General features: G+C 59.9%; 2 protein-coding genes across 2 annotated transcripts; one reads left to right on the top strand and one right to left on the bottom strand.

Annotated features, from left to right (window-relative positions):
* Window positions 1-1,032: 1,032 nt before the first annotated feature.
* BESB_035770 (uncharacterized protein) lies at window positions 1,033-16,445 on the top strand (the record flags this gene model as incomplete). Its single annotated transcript, XM_029362163.1, has 17 exons — window positions 1,033-1,666; window positions 1,838-2,085; window positions 2,838-2,996; window positions 3,474-3,608; window positions 4,118-4,299; window positions 4,698-5,245; window positions 5,736-6,433; window positions 6,670-8,960; window positions 9,667-10,668; window positions 11,005-11,124; window positions 11,451-12,726; window positions 13,002-13,109; window positions 13,318-13,545; window positions 13,912-14,091; window positions 14,557-15,585; window positions 15,684-15,772; window positions 16,265-16,445. The coding sequence occupies 17 exons, from the start codon at window positions 1,033-1,035 to the stop codon at window positions 16,443-16,445; spliced, it is 9,108 nt and encodes a 3,035-aa protein (XP_029221128.1).
* Window positions 16,446-16,618: 173 nt separating this feature from the next.
* On the bottom strand, window positions 16,619-18,326 carry BESB_035760 (uncharacterized protein; the record flags this gene model as incomplete). The annotated part of the gene is made up of 2 exons (XM_029362162.1): window positions 16,619-16,679; window positions 17,689-18,326. 2 exons carry the CDS (start codon window positions 18,324-18,326, stop codon window positions 16,619-16,621), a joined length of 699 nt encoding a protein of 232 aa, XP_029221127.1.
* Between the last annotated feature and the right edge of the window lie 2,735 nt (window positions 18,327-21,061).

The raw sequence follows: 21,061 nt of genomic DNA, 5'->3' as shown, positions 1-21,061 counted from the left end.
CGAATGACCTGGTGCTGATGTTGCCGAGCCCGAGTACAAATGAGCACGCTGTTAATGTTGTCGGGCACAGTTCCGGCGCATGCGACATGAATGAGGACGACATTCCGCGAATCCAACACAGTACGCACAAAGCACGTCACTGCATCCACCTTGTGATTTCTTCCTCACAGGCTCGGCCACTAGACCAAAGACAAAAAGTGGAGAGCTTTCCTAGTCTGCGACTGCAGGCGACTACGAGGCGGACCACTACAAACAGTGCGCATGCAGGACGGGGCAGGAGGCTCGAATGACCTGCCGGCGAACGGAGACGTTCTCCCTTGTGAAAAAGAAAAACCAGTCGAGAATTCCCTTTGTTCTGAGGCGACTCTATGCTTCTTCCCTGTGCCCCGGTTCTTATGCGATTGGCCTTTAGCTTGGATTCAAAGAAGGCAGTCAAGTAATCATACGGCGAGTTCTTCACACATCGCACGGTCAAGGCTCCAGGTGACCGTTTTTGTCTTGCGCTCTGCCATTTTGAGGAATCGTCCCGGCTTTCCGCGTCACCACACGGTGGCGCCGATTTAGGTTAGAGTGTTGTTGGCGACTACGGAGCAACACTGTCCATTTGTGTTGTCGGCTATTCATGTCGTACTTGCCGTCTTTTCTCGTACGGATGCCCCGCGCAGGGCTCGACAATCAGCTGGGAACATTTTCTGGTTCCGATGTAACTCCTCTCTCCGGCGCCTATTCGTTTCATGCTTGCCATTCGTGTTTCTCCATAGAACTACTGAAATCAATCGTCTTACCCAGACAACCGTCTTGACTCGCTGCGCGGCAGGGTTTGTCAGCAGTTGTAGTGTACATACAGCCGTTCTGGAACAGCTGATTCTTGTGCTGGCACTCCAGATTGGCCACATCATGTTTTTTCATATACTGGCTGGATTGGCCTTTTTTGGTTTTCGCCTTCGAACCCGTAAACAAGGCATGTCGTTGCCTCCTGATGCCGGCTGCCGATGATCTTGCTGAAGACCTGGAGGCCGATCAGGTTTCGAGATGAGCTCTTCGCCGGGCGCCTCGCCTCCAGGGCGGCTGGAGGGCGGCGGAGGCTCCTCACCAACGCCGAGTTCTCCAGTGCCCCGGACAAAGCAAGGTTCATCTTCCTCTCTTCGCCACGGGAGACCGGACGACCCAAGCGCGTCGGGGATGAGAAACGCACGGAATGAGCGCCAACATTCGCCCCACGGCCACAGAGAAGTTATTGTGTGGGACGGCCCTGAGGCGCGAAGATATGAAGCCGAAGTGCTCGCTGTTCTTCACAGTTTTGATAAGGCGAAGGAATGGGCAGATCTGAACAACTGCCTCCAGAAACTTCTGCGCGTGTTTTCTCCTCCAACGACTTCCTCTTTCGCGTTCTCTGCTGCGGCTCCACCCCCTTTCTTTCCCTTCATTCCACACAAAGCCGTTGTGGCCAAGCGTCTAGCCCAGTGCCTCAACCCCCTTCTTCCTTCCGGTGTTCACACGCGGGCCCTCGAGACCTATGCGGCCATTTTCGAACGGATTGGACCTGACGGTTTGTCCGGAGATTTGGCCATCTACAGCGCCGGCCTCCTCCCGTTCTTCCAAGATGGAGCCACGCACGTCAAACCTCTGTTTCTCGATCTCATCAATGCCTACTACTTGCCTCTCGGTAAGCATCCAGAGACAGGACCGCACCCCCGTGTAGCGACAGTCCGAAGCCGCACTGCTCGCTACCCGCATCGGTCGCCCCGAGAGTGCGTTTTTTGCCTGCGGTGCCTCTCCGCCCTCGAGTTGTGTCCTCTCCCAGAGAGTGCTCGCGTTCTCCGCCTTACCTTCGTAGGTCGACAGCTGATTCCGTGTCTGTCGGGCTTGCTGGTCTCCGTGCTCCCTGGACTCGACGACGACAAAGCTCCAGTTTTTACCTACGTCTTATCGACTGTTTGGCGCCTGCGGGATTGCGTGGGAGAGCGCACCTTCGCGGCGGCGCTGTGGCTAGCTCTCCGGCGCGCCAGCCGCGTGCGGCTAGCTGCCCTCAGCGTCCTGAACCAGCTAATCACGCCTTCACTGCCTGCTCTACTCGACGACAAGGTAAGAATCAAAAAGGCGAACAGAGGGTGGGCGGACGAGAAAGAGGTCAGCCTGAGGCAGAGCCGCAGAGGAAGACAACGACAAGCAGATCCAAGGGACGGATGCCGGGCAGTGTGCGTGAAAAGGACTTGACCTCATGGCTGAACACTGTGCATGCAAACAGGTGCTTACTTCATATTTCCACTTCCCGCCTCTAGAGAACCGGACCGCGCTTTCTCCTGGGGCGCTGTGTTTCTGAACGCCCGTGGTGGCGGTGTTTACTCTCTGTACCGAGCCCCGTACTTGCACTTCACACAGGCTCCTCCGCAGGATGCAGTTCATCTGTCTGCGTACATATATGTATATGTGCACGAGCGAATTCCCTTTAGGTGTAAGGCGCCTCCATATATGCGCCTTTCTGGGCGAATCCGCTTCGACTGGAGAAGATAGAGTTCCGCGGTAGTGCAGCCTCTGGCGACGCGTTTTGCTCGCTGGCGGCACAGCCGGTCTTTTCTCCTGTACGGCAGTCTCGCTGACACCTGCAGCGCGTGGGCGCGTCCTGCTCCTTCTCGCAGCTCTTTTCGGGGAACGTGCGATGCGATGCGTTTCATTCCGATCGAGAAGGCTGGACGACTTCATTTGACTGCCGAATTTTCTTTCATGTGTTACCTCGATCCCTTTCTCTTCGGCAGAGCTGCCGCAGCTGCCTGACCCTCGGGCGTCGAGGCCTCCCCACCGGCATTTTTTTCGTTCGCCACGGGTTTTCTCTGCAGGAACGCATTTCCGCGCTTCTGCCCGACAGAGAGGAGCTCGTCATCGGCGCGCTCGAGGCCACCTTTGGAGATCCAAGTCCTCTCGTCAAGCGCCAGCTGCTAGACGTGCTGATCAAGGACTTCCCCTTCGACCGGCCCCTGCTGACTCGAAGGGAGACGGTGAGGAGGCGCACAGGCGCCGCGAGCAGAAGCTTGCACACGGGCTGCCACGCCGCCGTTTCGATCGAGCGCTGCCTCAAGAACTTAAGACTCATGACTGTCTCAAGAGCTTGAGTGGCGCGGTGGCGCACTGCAGTCGTTAAGAACATGGTTGCCGGGGTCTCATGACTGGAGCCATCTCGAACAGCAGAGGCGCTTCCAGACTACGCGCAGTGCCTGCCACTCCTGCAGATGTGTGTATTAGAGTTTAGGGTTCCGCACTGTGGGCGTTCCAGTGACGCAGCATCGATGCGTGCGTTGTCGCTCATCTTCCGTGCGTTATGTGCGTCTTGCTGTTGCTTGCGCGTTTGGCTTTGAGCGCGCGCTCAGAATTGCCCAAGACCGCGAGCAGCTGCGTTAATGCTTCTTCAACTCTTGCTTTCGGGCTCGTTTTTTCATCGTGCCGCTCTTCGTGTCTTCTCTGCGCGACGCCGCCAGGTTCGCCTCCTCCGCGCTGCCTTGCGCGTGCTGCCGCTGCGCGAATGGTCGCTGACTCGGCGATTCATTCAGTGGATAACGACGCACCCCGATGGAATCCTCGACGTCATCGACTTGTCTTTCCTCTCGAAGCACGTGAGGACTGAAACGAAACGCTGAGCGGCCTGCCGACGCAGAGACCCATTATTCAGATGTATATAGAAATTGTCTTTCTCTCTGTATGTGTCTGTCCATATCTCTCCCTCTGTCTATTTATGTAAACCCATCTATCTATGTTTATCTCTGTGTGTGCGTCTTGATCTACTTCGCTCTATGTGCTTATCTATAATATACATATATATAGTTAGAAAGAGAGACGTGGATACACGTGCGTCACTCATGTGTCCTTGCGCCTTGCGCGTGTGCGCTGGTGCCTGTCGCGCCTTCTCTTTGAGCAGCAGCGGACGTTTTTTTTGTATCTTGAGCTTCCGAGCACCGTGGAAGATATGCATGCCACGTTGTCGGGTTCGCGTGCGTGAGGGGAAGCCCCGTCGACCACAGAGGAGAGTCCATTTCTCGCCTTCGCATGAGCGTCCATGGATCTGTCGACTCGCCGTTTCTGAGTACGCAGGTGGGGGTTAGGTGCCTCGCTGTCGCTTTCGCAGGTGAAGGGCCCTCTGATTGAAACGTTCAAACTGGAGCTGGAGAGTCACCCAAGCTCGACAAAGGAGGCGACCTATCCTCTCAAAAGTCTCTCGATTTTGATTGTGGACAACGAGGACCTCGACGGGATTGCACAGGAGCTCATGCCTTCCCTCACAGTTCCCCTTCTGCGCTACTTGTTGAGGTCCGAAGGGGGGCCGCTCGTACTGAGACGAAACGTACTTGCCGCACCAGGGCCCAAGGCACTCAGCAAAAACGGAAAAAAACTGCAGACGGCTCACGCGCACTCCCCTCTGGTTTGCGGCCTGCATGTCTCACATGTGTTTCGCTTTCGCGCTGTCTTTCTCTGTTTAGACGCGTGTCGCTCTGAGCAGTTCCTTCCGCGCTCGCGTGAGACCGCCCGTCAGTTCATGTCGATTCTACAAGAGAGAGAGGCGCATGCGTGGGCGGCGTTGCCTCTCTCAGGTCTCACTGCCGCGTGGCCAGGCAGCTTGAGTGTCTCCCGTGGCTCCATTGGGACCCGTGTTCTCGCAAACGCGTCCGTGCTCTCTGGCGGTGGCGGCTGTCCCTGCTTGTCTGCAGAGAGTCGGCGAACCCCACGTGGGGAACGAGCGTCCTCCAGGAGTCTCAGCAGCTCTTCCACGCGAAGCTGACTCAGCCGGACTGGGCGTGGGCTGCTCTCGGCCTCGAGATGCAACGCATGCTCTCTTCGATTGCGCCGGGCTCCTCGAGCTTCTCCTCTGTGCTCTCGCGCGCCGACGCGGCGGAAGGCTGCGTCGAGGTTCTGCTGCTCGCTTCGCTCTACTTGAGCCGCGCCGAGGGCTCCACGCTCCCGCCCGAGGAGGCGTCTGCGGCTGTGGAGCACGGCCAGCCGGGCGCCGCGGCGGGGAGAGACGAGGCGCCCGCCCGAGCAGAAGCCGCGCCAGCGCGCGGCGGAGGGGCAGACCTCCTGGGCGCAGAGGGGACAGGCGAGAGGCGGAGCGAGGCGGCGACGCTCGGACTGGTCGATCCGAGGGAGGCGCGGAGTGCGCACGACGAGGAGGACCGAGAGAACCCGCTGAAGCCAAGTCGGAGTGTGATGGGAGTCGAAGGACTGTGCGGCATGCTTTCGCTTCTTAGCGACATTCTTGGTGAGAAACACGCGAAAACAAAACAGATGACTTTAGGGTTCGGGGCCCAGAGCGCAGAACTGGATACTCACGACGAAACAGCCGAACAGCGAGACGCGCGAGGCGACAGGTGCATGCGCAGGCCGGGCAACGGGAGCGGTGAGCCACGTCAAGGAAGAAGAAAAGGCTTGTGCTTCCAAGAGCCTGGGGGGCGCGCCATGGGTCAGCACGCCCGCGCCTTCGCTTGTTTGTGAAGAACTCGACTCAAAATGGAGAAGTCTGGAACAGACAGTCAAGCGCACGCACGACATTCGTCCTGTTTTTGCGCCTCTAGCGCTGCCGGGTTCGCCCCTCCTGCCCTATCTTGGGGACGCGTCGCTCCGCGCCGCTCTGAACAGCGCCGCTGTCGGCGCGTAGCCGTAAACTGTGCGGACTACAGATAGGGACACGCCATGCTTGACTTCTTCATTTCGTTAGTTCTTGCCGTTCTTCTGTCTCTCGTTTTCTTCAGAGGGGCTGCACGTGCTAGCCCCGACGTTTGACTCGACGCCGATGACAGACGGGCTCCTGCAGACTTCGCGCGACTGTCTCCTGCGCGTGGAAGAAGCTCTCCACGTTCACCGCCTTCGACGGCCGCGTAGGCAGACCTCGGCGCTTCTGACTCTGCGACGGCTCTCCGCGGTCTCGAACGCCTCAGCATCTCCCGCGGTCGGTCCTCCCGGCGACCTCGCGGAAGGCGAAGACCTGCTCGTGATCGCGCATGCGGGCGCCGCCAGCGGCGCGGCCTCCGCAGCCAGCGGCTGGGCGTCCGCCGCCTCAAGTCCTCGTCGCGGCCCTTCGTCTCTGCCTGCTTCGCGGCTGGAGACGGGCAGCGAGCAGGGCGACGCTTGCGCCTCAGGCGAGCCCGCGGCGCATGCGCACGTGAGAGAGACGCCGGCCGGCCCTGCGGCGGCCTCCGCGACGGCCGCGTCGGTGCTGTCCTCCTCGCCTCTTTCGCCAGCGGGGTCGCGGAAGGGCAGCAGCGGCTGCGCGACCGATGGCCTTCTCTCCACGCGCGAGGTGAATCTGGAGCGGAAGAAAAAACGCTTCCTCTGCGCCGTCCAGGGCTTCCTCGCCTACACCGAGGCGCTGTGGATCGGGATCAGGGCCAACGCGGACAGCGTGGAGCCTCGAATCCTCGCGACGCTCGACCTCCTCAGCGACCTACAGGTAACAAGCCTGTAGCCGGCGGTTTCGGTTCTGACGGATCGGCTGTGGATGTCGTTGCGCGCCATGCAGAAGGATCTGCGGGGTCGCCGCTCTGCTTCTCTGTCCTCTCCAGTCGCCTTAGGGGGGCTCCATCTGTTTTGGGGTTTAGCGTTCTGTTTGGCGTGCTTCACGTGTCGCGTATCCGTCAGCGCGTCCACGTTGTTTCCCCGTTCGCGCGTGTCTCTCCACTGTGGCAGGTCACTTTGTATCGCATGCACACCGACTTGCTAGCGGAGTTCGAGGGCGGCGAGACGCTGGGGACGCCGCCGAGCTCGGGAGCCGAGGCCGAAGACGCCGCACGACGCCTCGCGCGCAGCGGGCGCGCGGCAGCTGCGGCTGCGGCTGCGGATGGGGCTGCGGCGGACGAAGAGAGCAGTGAAGGCAGATCAGAAGGCTGTTTTTCTTCTCCATGGCCAGGCGGGTGCCTGCCGACGTGGTTCTGTGCGTTGCTGGAGTGCAGCCAAGTGCGTCCCCTGCCCGTGGCCTGTCGGGCTCTCCAGAGCTTCCTGCATCTGTTCAACGCCTTCTCGCCGGCGCGGCGGCGGTTCATCGTTCTGAACACCTCGCACTGCGACGAAGCGGCAGTGCGACTGTGGGAGGCACTCGCGGTCCGAGGCCTCGACGGCGAGCCGCGCGGCGTCCGCGCGCCGAGCGCAGTCGCGGATCTTCTGTTGCAGCTGGAGGCAAGTTGCTGCCCGGAGAAGGAAGACGTCGTTCAGGCCGTGCTTCTGCGCGCGCTCCAGGCGCCGAATCCGCAGACGCGGTGCGAGGCCATCGAGCGGTTTTCGCTCCTCTGGCGCTGCGCCCACCTGCAGCGACGCGCAGTGCAGCAGCCGCTCTACGCGCTCCCGACGCTCGTCGTTCTCCGCGCGCTTGAGGAAACCGAGCCGCGGATTCGGCACGCCGCCAGGGCCTTCCTCCGCCAAGCGGTTCATCACCTTCCCCACGTCCTCGACCCGATTTTCGAGCTGCTGCTTCACGTGGACGCCCCTCCCGCGGCCCCCGGCGAGCTGCCTGACGAAGGAGGCGGCGAGCCGTCTTCCGTCTCGTCGCCCCTGACGCTCTGCAGGCCGCCACCCGCCGGGCAGGAGGTTGCCTCGCGGCTTTCATCGCCTCTGCACCTGCAGTGCGCGTCGCCAGCGGCAGCCCAACCCCCGTCGGCGCGCCTCGTGCCGCTGCATGCGTCGTCTTCCCCGTGTCTGCCGGCGTCGGCGTTCGTCGCGCGGGCTCTGCCGGTCGCGGCCTCGTCGCCGTGCCTGCCGGCGCCGAGTTCGTTCTCGCCTCCGGCGCCCTCGTCGGTATGCCCCGCCGCGGAGCGCACACTCGACGCGCTGCGGCTCCTGAGCAGCATGCTGCAGTGCGAAGGCCAGCTGCTGACCGAGCGCATGCAGAGCTTCTTGGTCGCTGAACCGCTTCAGGTGCGCAACGCACTCCACAGTGCGCTGCTGGCGGACGCTGCGCGCCCTCTGGAGTCGCAGCCCGGCGGCGGCAGCCGCAAGCCAACGCCCGCCGCGGAGGAGGGAGACGACTCTCGGGGGGGCCCGGAGCGGACGCCGGCGGGCGCCTACGGCGACTGCGTCACGGTAGACTACGTCGACTTGTTCAGCGTCGTCGCGCTTCGCTTCCTCCGCCTCACGCATCCGCCGAGCTGCGCGCATGATGCGCTGCTTCCCGGTTCGACTGCCTCGTCGCTCAGCCCCGGGTCGCTCCCGCACGGAGCGTCGCCGCTGGAGGATTTGGGCCACGCGTCCGCCCCCGGGGAGGCCGCGGGCCGCTCGCCCTCGCCGTCGCCCTCCGTCGTGGCCTCTGGGCGCGCGGCGTTGGCCTGCGCGGCGGGCGGTGCCTCGTCGGCGTTCGCGGCGGTTCGCGGCGCGGCTGTGGAGTTGCTGCACCTGTTCATCTCCTCGATTCACCCTGTGAGCCGTGCGAAGGAGGTAGCGTGTCTGGTGACGGTGCCGCTGGTCGCCGCGCTCCACGAGGCGGTTCACAACGCGGACGCGGCGATGCAATCGCAGCTGCTGAGGCTGCTGCGCGTCGTCATGCTGCAATCGACGTCTCCGGGTCCCTCCTGCTCGCCCTCGGCGCGCTACTTACTCGCGCACTCGCAGCTGCAGCTGCAGCAGAACCTCGCGCTGCAGCAGCAGCTGCAGCAGCTCGCGCTCTTCCCCGCCGCGGACGCCCTCGGCGGGCGCGCCCCCCGCCCCGTGCAGCCGCTCGGCGGCGCGGCCGCGGCGCCCTTCCCGCTCTTCGCCGCCGCGGTAGAGGCGAAGAAGGCGACGCTGCTGCCGCAGCTCCGCGCCCTGCCCGAACAGGCCGCGGCCTTCCTGCCTGTGCTTCTCCGCAGCATGGATCTCTGCGCGGGAGGTGAGGTTCGCGCCGACAGACTCAGCCCCGAGGAGCGAAACTCCGGCGAGGCTGCGCTGCGGCCCTCCGGCGCCGGCGACAACAACGTTGAACAATCCGTCGACCTCGCCACTCTGTATCTCAAGTGAGAGGAGGGCGGAAAAAAGTGCATTTATTCAAGAAACAGACAAAGACAGGTCGCAGATGCGTCGCGGGAAACGAAGAAGAGTCTCTCTGGTTGTGTAAACCGTCTTCGAAACGCGTGGAAGGTTGTGGGCATGGGCATGTGTGTGTGTAGATGTATACGTACCTGCGGATATGGCTACGTGCAGGGACGTTTATAGGGAGAGTAAAACAAACCCAACTGCGTGCAAGTGTCTCATTTTCATGTTATACCTTGAATTTTTCTGATTTCGTCCGCACAAAGTGGGTATCATCCGCGCTCGTAGTCGACGCGGGAAAGAAAGGCGGGGCGTGCGTGACGAACTTCGAAAGAGTGAAGAGAGGCCGTTAGAAAGCGCGTGCAAGTTGGGACACAGAAGTGTTCACGAGGACGAGGAAACGAAACTGCTACCGCAGATACGCCATCAGTGCCATATTTTAAACGACCGCATGCACGTCTTCACACAGATTACTTATATGTATATGTATGTGCATGCGTGCGTGTAGACCTTCATCGACGAGGTTTGATGCTGCTTCCTCGCCTTTGCGTCTGTCCCTCCCGCTCAGATTGCTTTTTCTTGTTTTGATTTGTTGTGTGTTTGTGGTTGGCGTCGTTGTGTTTGGCGTTCCCCGTCATTTTTTTTTGTTTCGGTTTTTCATTTCGCGTCTTTCGCGCGATTTGCCTTCAGATACCTGGGCGCTGCGCAGCTGGCGGAGGCGTCCTACACGCTGATTCACTTTTTCTGCTCCCAGATCATGTTTGCGGTGCGACCGGCGCCCTCTGTCTTCTCGTCTCACGTCTCCTCTTCTGCGCCTGCTCTCACGTCTTCTTCGTCTTCGTGGCACCTCCGCATTTCGTCCTCGTCTCTCTCTGTCCTGCCTGGGCCTCGTGCGGCAACCTTCGCGTCGCTGCCCTACACGCCGCTTCTCGCGTCTTCTCCGTCGTGCTCGTCCTCCTCTCTCTCCTCGCCCTCTCTCTCTTCGCTGGGTGCCAAGGAGGCGCCCGCCGAGCGCCGGAGGCGCCGCGACGAGGCCTGCGACGGCAGCGGCGCGCGGCCGCCGTGCGTGGCTCTTCCGGCCTCGCTTCTTTTTCTGGACGGTCTGTCGCAGGTGCTGCAGTTCCTCGTGGAGAAGGCGAGCGCCTCGTCGCTGGAGGCGGAGGACAGCGCGCAGGCGCCGGGAGGGCCGTTTTCACCCTTCTTCGATTTGTTCGCGTGGAGCGGCGGCGGCGGCGGCGCGGGCTCGTCGCGCCTGAGCGGCGAGAGCGGGGTGTGCCGACTCGAAGACCGGCTGGCTCACGTGACCGCGCTGCTGCCGACGATCGTCTTCTCCTGCGTGGCGGCCGTCTCCGCCACGCTGCCGCGCCTCGAGCCTGCCGCGCGAGGGCGCAGAGCACCCTCGCGCGTGGAGGGCGGACGCGCACGACGGAGACACTCCACCACGCGCGAGAGCAAGAAGGCGGCGGGCGACGAGGAACCGGCGCCGCGCGACGCTGAGGCTCAAGCCGAGGTCGAGCCGCGCCGCGAGGGAGGACGCGCGAGGTTCGGAGGGCGCGAGGCGGCGGGCAGAAGACGCGCAGACGAGATGCGCGAAGAGGACGCAGATCGACAGGTGGCAGACCTCGACGCGAAACGCAACGAAGAAGCCGTGCGAATGAAAGTCACCGCCGTCATGGAGACTCTCTTCACAGCGTACGCGCGACAGATGCTCCAAGGCTTTCCTGTCTGCACGCAGACACACACACTCTATATATTGCTATATAGAGATAGATAGATTGGTAGACAGATAGCGACACAAAGAAGTCCAAAGAGACGGATATAGACAGATACATACAGAGATACATGCACGTAGATATATATAGATCATTAGGTAGAGGTTGATAGGTAGACAGGGAGATGTGCCTTTATCGCTGCAGAGTGCATGGATTTGTGAGTGATCACAGAGGAGAGACAGCGCACTGTACTCATCTGTGGATCCATATATGTGCATGCGGCGGCGCCGGCGTGTCTATGTTTGTCTGTTTTCAGGTTTCCACGGCACTTCGTTCAAAGCTGCCTGGCGGTGTGGGCGCTGGGGCTGAACGAGGAGGGCGACAAGCTGGTCGCGCTTCTCTTCATTCTCAAACAATGCCGCAACACAGTCCTTACGTAAGAAACCTGCAAAGGGATCTCGCGCTGACGCACCTGGAATCGTGAGACTGTTTAAAAGTTTTCCTCTCTCTCCTGATTGGATTCTCGAGTTTGGTTCTTGCGCTTCAGCGTGCGCTGTCTGCGTCCTCATCGTCTCTTCTCCGTCGCGTTTCTTCGCTGGGCAAGCGTCTTCGGTGTCTCACGCGTCTTCCAAGTCTTCGATTGCGTCAGGCTCTCTCGAGTCTTCGCTCTCTGCCTCTGAAGTCTTTCTGGCTGTTCGCGCGTGTGTGCGACTCTTCATTGATTCGCTTCCGGTGCGAGTCGCGTCTCTGCATTCTTTGTAGGGGCTTGCTGCCGCCGCTCATTGCCGTCTTTTCTGAGTCGCTGCGAGGCTCGCCGGCGGCGACTCATCCTCTGGGTGTCCCTCCGCGGCCTCCTAACTTTGCGTCGCTGTCTCCAGCGGCCTCGTTCGCTTCGTTCGCACTGGCGCGAGGCAGTGACAAGGAGGGCGGCCTTCCGCGGCTGCTGTACGCGTCGCCGGCCTTTTCTTCGTCTTCCTTCTCCTCGTCCTTCGCCTCATCGTTTCTGTCGCCGCCGTTTGCGGACGTGCGCCTCACGCGGCAGCGCGAGTCGGTTTTTCTGCACTTCGTCTATTCGCTTGTCGTCTCTGCGTACCCGCCACTAAGTGTCCAGCGGCGCCTGCAGACGCTCCCCGCGGCGGCGTCCTCAGTCGCCGCGGCGGGCGCGAAGAAAGACGCTCTCGCCTCGTCGGCAACAGACTATCTTCGGCTGAAGACACCCCCCTCTGCCGTGGAGTCGCCCGCTCATACGCCGCGGGCGGCTCTACCCTCTCGCCCCCCGGCGCCCTCCGCGGCCGCAGGCAGGGCGGACGCCGAGCCGGGTGGCGAGGCGGGCGCGCTGCACTTCGGCGAGGCGGCCGCCGCGGCGGCAGCGCCCCTCTACAGTCTGAAGGTCGCCGACGTGTCGCTGCTGCCGCCGTCGCCGTTCCCCGCCCTCGGCGCCGTCTCTGTGCAGGACGAAGTGGAGGCGGTGTGGCGCGGCCTGCTGCAGTTGGTGTCGGCGTTCGTCGCGCATCCGCGGCAGCCGGTCTCGGTGCTGTGGCTCCTCTCGCTGCTGCTTGCGCTAGATCGCGTCAAGGCTGCGAAGGAGGCTACGATGGCCTCGAAGAAGACGCGGAAAGAGCTGCAGGAACTCTTCCGCTTCGCGATCTTCATCGCCGCGCGGCAGTTCGGCGCGCGCGTCGCCTCCGCCAGCGGGAACGTCTTCGATGTCCTCTCGCCGCTTCCCCCCACGGCGGATATCGTCAACCAGGCGGTGACGCTCACGCAGACGCCCTCAAGCGGGCTCACACCTGCCGGCGCGCCTTCCAGCCACGGCGGCGCCGAGCGCGAAGCGGACGGCTGGGAGGTCGAGAGGCTCCGGCGCGCCTCAGAGCAGCAGGGGCTTCGCAGTCGACCGTCGCTCGCCTCTCCGCCCTGCCTCATGACGATCAACAAAATTTTGATTGAAAAGCAACTCGTGGCTGCGCTCGTTCCCACCGACGCCGTGGAAGTCGCCGCCCACCACGCTCTCGCTGTCATTCTCATGTTCCTTGTCGAGGTACGAGGAAAGCGAGGCGAACGGCAACTTCACCGTGAACCCCGGCACGCTGTGGGGATGCGTCTGAGAGCGGTAGCAAAAAAACCAGGCAGAAATAGACCCTTCTCGGCACGGACATCAGACACGGAAGGAAGGTTTGGGGAGTGGCTCGCCTCCGCTTCCATTCTGTGTTTTGCCGGTCGTGTGAGGATTAACGCAGAGCATGTTTTGCAGCCCACGTGCGCATTCGCTGAGTCGCCTCGCGCCTGAGTTCTTCTGGTGTTGCCTCTGCGCAGGTCGGCGAAATCAATCGCCGAAGCCCCATGACAGCACTCTTCCTCCAAGTTTTGTGCGACGACTTCCCGGTTTACGTGCTGCCTGCGCTTCACAACCAGTCGCCTCAGGTAAGGGAGCTAAAGAGCAGAAAAAGGAGAGAAGTACTTTGAGAAGAGAACATGGCAGCGGCTGCAGAGAGCGAACAAAGAGGAAGAAGGAAGCACACACGCGTGAGGAGAGACAAGAGGCGTCTGCGCAGGTCACGCACCGGAAAGCCAGCTCTCAAACGATATCAAGTGAGGGTATGTGAAGCGTGTATTTGTCACTTTTTTTCAGGGTTTTTCTTATCGCTATCTGATTCTCTGCGTGCTGAGGTATTTCCCAACGCGCCTGTTTCCCGCGGGGCTCTCGATGATGAAGAAGGCGTTGCTCGAGAACTTGCCTCTTCTCTCTTTCTTCTCCATTGATCGGCGCACCCTGCGCAGCTGGGAACGCATCGGCGCGCGCGTCGTCAGCAGCGACCCCCAGAAACTCGATGTCCTGCTTCCCTCGCCTCATGCAGGAGTAAGGAAAACGTGAAACTCAGGGAATAGAGGCAACTCGCTACAACGAGAACTCTCCTTTCTCTTCCGCCTTTCTCTGTACTCGGCTTCGGGGAGCGTCTTCGCATTCCGATGAGGTCTTCCTTTCTCCGTTTCGCTCGCGAGACCCGCTGTGTGCCTTCTCTGTCCTTGCCGGCCTGTTGCTGAGAGAGTGACAAGCGTTTCTGTCTTCTTCCTTCGGCGTCATTCGCTGCCGTCGGCTGTCTCGGCTGTGCGTCTTTGTTGGCCTCTTCGTTGCTCTTGCTCGTTCTATCTCCACCTGTGTTTTTCTCCTCGACTGTATCCGTTTGCTTCATCGTTTTCTGTGTTCATTTTGCGCGGTTTCCAGGTTTTTGCTTCCAAGGAAAGCGACTTGTCGCACCGCCTGCGGTACCTGAAGCGCCTCGCGTTTCTGCTTCTCTGCAGCAGCAAAGACGTCTTCCAGCCTCAGCTGGCGGTTGTCCTCGAGAAGCTGACAGAGGCGTTGAAACTGAACGCAGCGAACCAGGCTCCAGGGCTGACAGAACAGGTACATCCTTCGAATTTCGCTCCTCGAGGCTCGCTGGACCCGCAGCAAAGGACCTTCGCCTCTGTGTCGGCGGCGTTCCACTCGATCTTAGGAAACCCCCACGGTCCGCATTTGGCGCACGTTCTGTCCATTTCCTTCGCCAGGGAGGGAGTTCTCCGTTCTCTCCCGTCTGCAGCTTGTATGCAAATGCATTGAGGACATGTTCAGAGCGGACAGCAGAGCGGAGCTTTCTCTCGATTCGAGCTCTTGCGTGCATTTACGTTTCAGATTGATTGTTTTTAAGTTGAGGGAGGAGCACCTCGATCGCGGCGCGAGACACGCGGAAGCGTAGAGCAGACTTGTTATGGGGTGCTTCCTAGCTGCGCTCTCTGGCACGCGGAAGCCAGTCGGGGTGCTTTTGAATCTGCTGATTCGGGTCTCACGCGGTTTCCTTCCCTTTTTGCGTTGCGTGTCTCCGTTCTCCAGGTCTTCTTGTGTATTCGCGTGCTTCTGCTTCGCCTGTCGTCCTCCGCGCTGACGCCTGTGTGGCCTATAGTGCTGACGGAGTTGATCAAAGTCTTCTCCTCTGCGACGTCCGCGGCGACTTCGCCTCGATCTCCGCCTGCGTCCGCGCTGCCCGCGTCCCCGTGTTCTTCTTCCAGCTTCGTCCAGGCGCCCGCGAGCGCGCCGTCGCTCTCGCTGCTTCTCGCCGCGCTGAAAGTCGTCGATCTCGCGGCGCTTCTTGACCTGCCCGAGTTTCGGCTGTATCAGTGGATGTTTGTCGAGGAGCACCTGTTTTCGAATCAGCTCGGCGCGCCCGCAGACGCGGCTGCAGCTGGAGCGGCCCTTGAGAAAAACGAACAAGAGACAGCGGAAAAAGCAGGCGCGCAGGACGGCGCCGGTGCAGCAGCGTCGGGTGTCTCTTCGCGCGTAGGGGAGAAGAAGAGCGGAGAAAGGGCGGAGGCCGCAGACACGCCGCAGGGCGAGCGCGAGAGCGAGGCGCCGGAAGCAGAGGGCGCGCAGAAGCGCGTCGAACAGACAGAGGAAGGAGGAGAGGACGTGGATGCGTCAGCAGAAGGCCAGACGCGCGGCGAAGAGCCGGGAGTGGGCACGGAGCTCGAGGGCGCGCAGGCGGTCGAAGCAGATCAGGCGGCGGCGGACACGAACGAGGTAGACGAGGCTGCGAGCGACAAGGAAGGCGCCGAGCCCGAAGAGCGGGACGACTTGATGATGTTCACCCCGTTCAGCGCGCTTCTGGCGCAGTGGGACGGCGGCCGCGCCATCGCCGCGCAGCCTTCAAGCTCTGTCAGCTCGTCTGCTTCGGTCTGCGGCGCCGAGAGCGCCGCGAAGGGAGCAGCTCGCCAGCCTGAGGAGGCTGCGCACGCCGGAGGCGCGTCCGTGGGAGACAAAGGGCCTCGAGAACGCGAAAAACGGGAGGACGAGGCGCTGCGATGCGAAGGGGACGGCGTGTCTCTCTCCGAGGAGACGCGCGCGGGTCGCCAGAGACCTGCAGAAGTCAGCGAGGAAGCGGGGGGGGGTTGCTCACCGGAAAAGAAGAAGAAGTCGTTAGAGGCGGCCCTCTTGTCAACCTCCGCCGCGTCGGCACCAAACAGCAACTGGCGAGGGCCGCGCGCGAGCTCAACACAGCTTCCGTGTCGGGAACGCTGCTGCGCACCGAGCTGGACGAGTCTCTCGTGGAAAGGTGAGAGGAGGAGCCTCCAAACCGCGAGTGTCGAACCACAAAAAAAGTCGCTGAAAGGCCCTAGAGAGCTGCGCAGACGGTTGCAAGGGCGAGGCGTCTCGAGCTCCTAGCCCTGCAGAGACATCTGGTTAGAGAGGTAGCAGCAGCATATGACTCTAGGATGTTGCACGCAGCAACTGCTTCTTTTGTCTACTTGTGTATCTCAATTCGTGCGGCCTGCTGCGCGGCGAGCGACCTGCTTCGCGTTCAGAGCGTTTCGCAGATTTTCCTTCTCGAACACCAAACTGACACCGGGTGGAGGCGTGGCGCAGTGGCTGTGTGGGGTGGGTTGGCATGTGTCTGGCTGTGTTTTAAGCGCCACGAAGACTCCGTGACGTGTTTCGGGCCGCCACACACACGCTTGCTGTGTTTTAAGTGCTGAACTTGAGAGGTGGAAAGACCTCTGCTCGCGAAGAATTGGCGGCGCGGTGTCGCGTTTTTCTGTGCACGCAGGTCCATTGAGAACGACTTGTTGGAAGTCTCCGACGACCTGCTCGACCTCTGGGCAGATATGGACTGCCCGAGCCTGCTTGCGCACCTGTGGGAGCTCTACAGTTGCGGATTTGACATGCTGCTGCCTGCGGCACCCGCTATGTCTCCTTCGGGGGGCCTGTCCAGCGCGGGCACCCTCTAAAATCCTCCTCCGGCGCCGCCCCCTTTTGCGCTTGCGACGAGACTGCCAGAGGCCGCTTCAGTGTCGACGTCCGCGCAAAGTCGCGGCCGCCGAATCCTTCGATCTCGGCGTGATCCTCGAAGGTTGCTCGTGCTCTGTGCCGGTGCAGTGCACCCGCGCCTTTTTTCTCGACTCTAGTTGTCGCGCATGCCGCCTCTGCGCTCTGCGTTGTGTTGGTCGTCTGCGTCGCGCCGCCTGACGCGAGACGAGAGTCGTTTCGAAAAGCGCGGTGAGCGGTTCGGGGCGGAGACGGCGAGGACACTCTCCCCTCAAAAGTGACGTTTCAGTCGTTTGCGGACGCATTCGCGAGGCCGTCACCGGCTCGAGGGAGAGAGCGCCTTTCCTCTCGCATGCGCAAGTCTTTGTGTGACCGACTATCTAGATCCTGAACCCGTCGCTCCAGCTGAGGTAACTACCCTCGTAGGACTCCACCTGTGTCTGTATGGGGATGTAGTGCGCTACACGGAAGGCAGCAGGTGCTGTTAGCTAGTGAAGCTGTTTCAGCCGGAGGAAAGTCACCCTGGCAACCGGGTTTAGAAAGCGCTTCGTGGAGGCTAGGCTGTTAGCAGCTCAAGGAGTCTAGCGAGAAAGTCGCACGCGAATCTCTTGGTGGCGAGTCGGGGATGCTGAAGAGCAAAGACTGGTGGGTGCTGCGAAGAGTCTGCAAGGTACCGTCTATGCGAGTTCTCATGTTAGGCAGCAAGCAGCATTCGGAGGCATCACTGCAGCTCTGTGTGGTCAGAAAGCTAACTGCCCTACGCTGAAGGACTAGGCGAGCTGAGGTGCATCTAAGCGCTCATTCGTGGAGACAAGTTGCTGCGGGCGCAGACGAAACCGAAGGCAAAAGTCTCTGTTAATACTCGACTTGGTTTGTAGACTGCACGGAAACATTGATGAACTGCGTTTTTCAAAACACCCGGTACGTACGCGTGTATGCTGAGCTCCCCACACATACTGGCAGTGACACAGATCGACACTGCGTGTGAAATGAACGTCTGAAAAAATCGCTCCCTGTCCCACCCTCTCCCGACCTCCCTTCACTGCCTACTACGGGGAGTAAGTATATGTACTGGAATATATGGATATACATATATAAATATATGTTGCTGTACTTATGTATACATATGTTTCTTTGGATAAGCATGCACACACACACGTACCCGTATACGCATGCATGCACCTGCGCGAACGTCTTCGCGCCTACCGACATGCGCGGCGCTTCCTCGCCTGATCCAGCGGAGGTGCCTTTTCCGCAGGCGATGTCCAGCACGATGCGCTTCCCATTTGGTTGGTGAAGCCAAAGAAGTCCTTGCATGGGGTTTCGCGTTCGAACGCGAACGCGTCGTCCATCTCCACGTCGAGGTTGGAGTCGTACATCTCGATGTCGAGTTCAGTCGCGCGCTGCCGCTGCGGAAGCTGCACACGGAAAAAGCTGGGCGCAGAGCGCCTCTCGCTGAAAAATATGGGCGCAGGCCGCTTCACGCTGGATTTTACAGGCGCAGAGCACCACAGGCTAGAAAAGTTGGGCGCAGAGATCCACCCGCCGTAGCTGGCGGCGACATTGACAGCGAGCTGAGGAGGCGCTCTCCACCCCGTGTGCAGAACGGAAGCCGCGTGCTGCTTGTAGGCCACGTGGAGAAAAACGCTGGAGTGAGCTGGAGTGGGACCGCAGCGGTTTCTCTTCCCGCAAGAGCTCGCGTCATAGTCGCTGAGGTTGGGGTAGAAGCCATGGGGTTTGCCGAGTCCGCCCAGAGCGTGAAAACCTTGACTAGCCCACGACTTGGTGACGCGAGTGAAGGAACAGGACACGCGAGCCGAAGACAGCTTCAGGTGCTTCATCATGGTGGAGGACGAAGAAAACGTTGAACGTCGAGAGAACTGACTCGCTGCGCACAGACCGACAACGGATAAGAAATGAAATAGATCAGACACGGGTCTCGCCGAGGTGCCTTAGGTGTCTCGGTCTAATCCACGCAGCTAGCGGTAAAGTGAAAACATTTTGCGACTACGAACGTGCAACTGTGGCGGTCTTTCGAGGCCTCTATTTGCTCGCCTCGCCGCGCACAGCAGTCGCGCGATCTCCTGTAAAAGACTGCCCATCATTGATACGAAGATGATATTTTTGCGCGGTGTTCGCGTGTCGGTGCAGCACGAGAGCGCAGTCGGTCGCACACAGAGTCTGAAACAACAGGTTTGGCGACTTCCAAGCTCAAGCGACACCACAAGATGCCCCCGGCAGGCGCAGCAGCTGAATGGCAAGCTGCTACTGTGTGTCGCACACGCAGTCTTTTGTTCAGAGGCCGCCGGCCAGTAAAGTCACCGTTCCCTCCTTAAAGAGGCCATAACGGCACACCAGTGCAGACGCTCCCCTTGTCCGCAGCGGCAGCGTTCCCTTGGAGACGGCATCTGCGTTGCCCCCGCTCTTCGGAGTGTGGCATTTACAACCTAGATCACTGGGTGCTGCGCGTGTTGCCGTGAGGGGCGAGACGGTGTAGAAGGGCAGTCGGAACTGGGGCGAGTCGCTCGCTTTCGATCTGCGCTTCCGTCGTGAAACACGTGCGTTTAGGAACATGTTTTCTTTAGAACTGTCGGCTGGCTAACGAACCGCGTATTGGTGACATGAGAGACTAAGAGACCTCCAGCGAACGGAACGGACTACGAGCAAGGCGCTGCAAGAACTGGAGAGAAGCGAAGACGCGCCTTTTCTTTCAGACTGTCTCAGAAGCACGCGAGGGTCCGCAGCTGAGTCGCGGGAAGCGCATGCCGATTCGTTGACTGCGCGAGTCACTGGACGCTGCTGGCTTGTCTCTGAGGCATAGGCGAGGATTGTAAGTGAATTCGTATCGACAGACAGAGGAGACTGAGGCATACACAGAGCAGCAAATAAGGAAACTAAGGAAGAGGCATCAAGCATACGGCACTCGAGCTTGGTCACGTGGTGTCGACCGCTCTCAGGGAGCATAACATCTAGGTTTGGGACAAACGATAGGGCTAGAGCCACTGCCAAGAATCTATGCTTCCTGTGTTTCAACAAGCTCCTCCCGCCGTTTGCGCCTCGAGCACGATCTGGTTGCCCTGCCCTTCCGCTCTGTTTCCGGAGGTCTTCCGCGGCGTTGCGAGCGAGGCAGGAAAAACCGCCAAGCGGCATGTCGATTGCAGACTCAGATCCTGCGCAGTTTGCTTCATTGCTCGTGCGCTTAAAGACCTAATGCATGTTCTCCTCTCTTTCTGTATGCGTCGATATATTCCTTCTTCATATATATATATATATACGCTTGCTCCTACGGTGCCTATTTCCGCACTGGTGCCTGCCGACACGTTCGGCAAACGAGCCGACTTTATCTCGACAGAGAAAGAAAGGAATCGCAATTCTCAGCGCCTCTTCCCTTGGCGAGCTCCAGACGTTTCTTCGTTTCGGGCTTGGAGACTACGCACATGAAGTACCCGCACCATCCCCGGCAGCGAACTCTGCACTGTCCCCCGCGGCACCCTTTCGCCTGATGCCTATTACAGAGTCAAGGTTTTTTCCTGCTTTCTGTCCCTCCTCCTCAACGTTCGGCAGCCCGTTGCCCTTCTGTTTCAGGCGGCTTCCATGAATGTTTCTGTACTCTTTTGTATCGTCACGACCGCCTCGGCTCTGCAAAGCAACTCGAAACTGAACTCGGTAGAAACTGGCCATTGACGGCGTGGCTGGCAGAGATTGACGTCTTTCTGTAACAACCTGAATTGCAGGCGTGTGTGTGAAGCATGCGTTTGTACCGCATGTGGCTAGTCCCCTTTCTCGCTTCTGTGACTAAAACACCAGAAAAAGAGGGCAAACATCGATCCTTGCGCAACTGAGGTGCGCAGCTACATGCGAATGAAGTGCGATCTGCCTCTCGTCAAAGCTTGCCTTCGTACCTATTCTCACTTCTACACCCCTGGAACACTGTGCACACACACACATCTGGATCTACAGAAATACCCTAGATTCTACATATATATATATATATATATATATATTAGATACCGGACGTATGAGTACGCACATACTGATATATACACGCATATCTTCATATGCTGGCTTTTATTTCTTGGTGTATGAAAGAAAATGCAAAGCCGTCCTGTTCCTTTTTGCAGGCGGCGCTTTGTTTTCGTTAGTTTGTCTTTCGTATTTGTCCCCTCTGCAATTCTCGCAAGGAAGGCCGCTGTGGAAACGTCGGTTCCAGCGAGACACCAGTTGCATGCGGAAGCCTGTCGAGTTCCGCTGTCGCGATTTGTTTCGGTCTTTGTGCCGCGTGTCCTACCGCTTGGAAGGCAACAGGCTTCTTTTCTTCTCTTTTGCTACCCTCTACCATTTTTTCCCCTCTTTTTTACCGGCTTGCCTCTCCTTTTTTCGGGTCTCGTGCTCTGCTCAAAGCAGCCTGCTGCATGCCATGCACGGCAAATCCGAACGCGAACACACGCTGCCACGAGAAAGCGACAAAACTTCGTCACCAGTCCGACTGCTAGTCACGATCGTCCTCTTTGTCTTTACTTCTTCACCTCAGGCCGTTCTCTGTTTCTGCTTTCATCGCTGGCACATGACGCGCCGTTCT

This window comes from Besnoitia besnoiti, chromosome II (assembly GCF_002563875.1).
Source record: "Besnoitia besnoiti strain Bb-Ger1 chromosome II, whole genome shotgun sequence".
Taxonomy (NCBI): Eukaryota; Apicomplexa; class Conoidasida; order Eucoccidiorida; family Sarcocystidae; genus Besnoitia; species Besnoitia besnoiti.
Note: the sequence above shows the minus strand (reverse complement) of the source record. Positions and strands in the feature narration are given on the sequence as shown.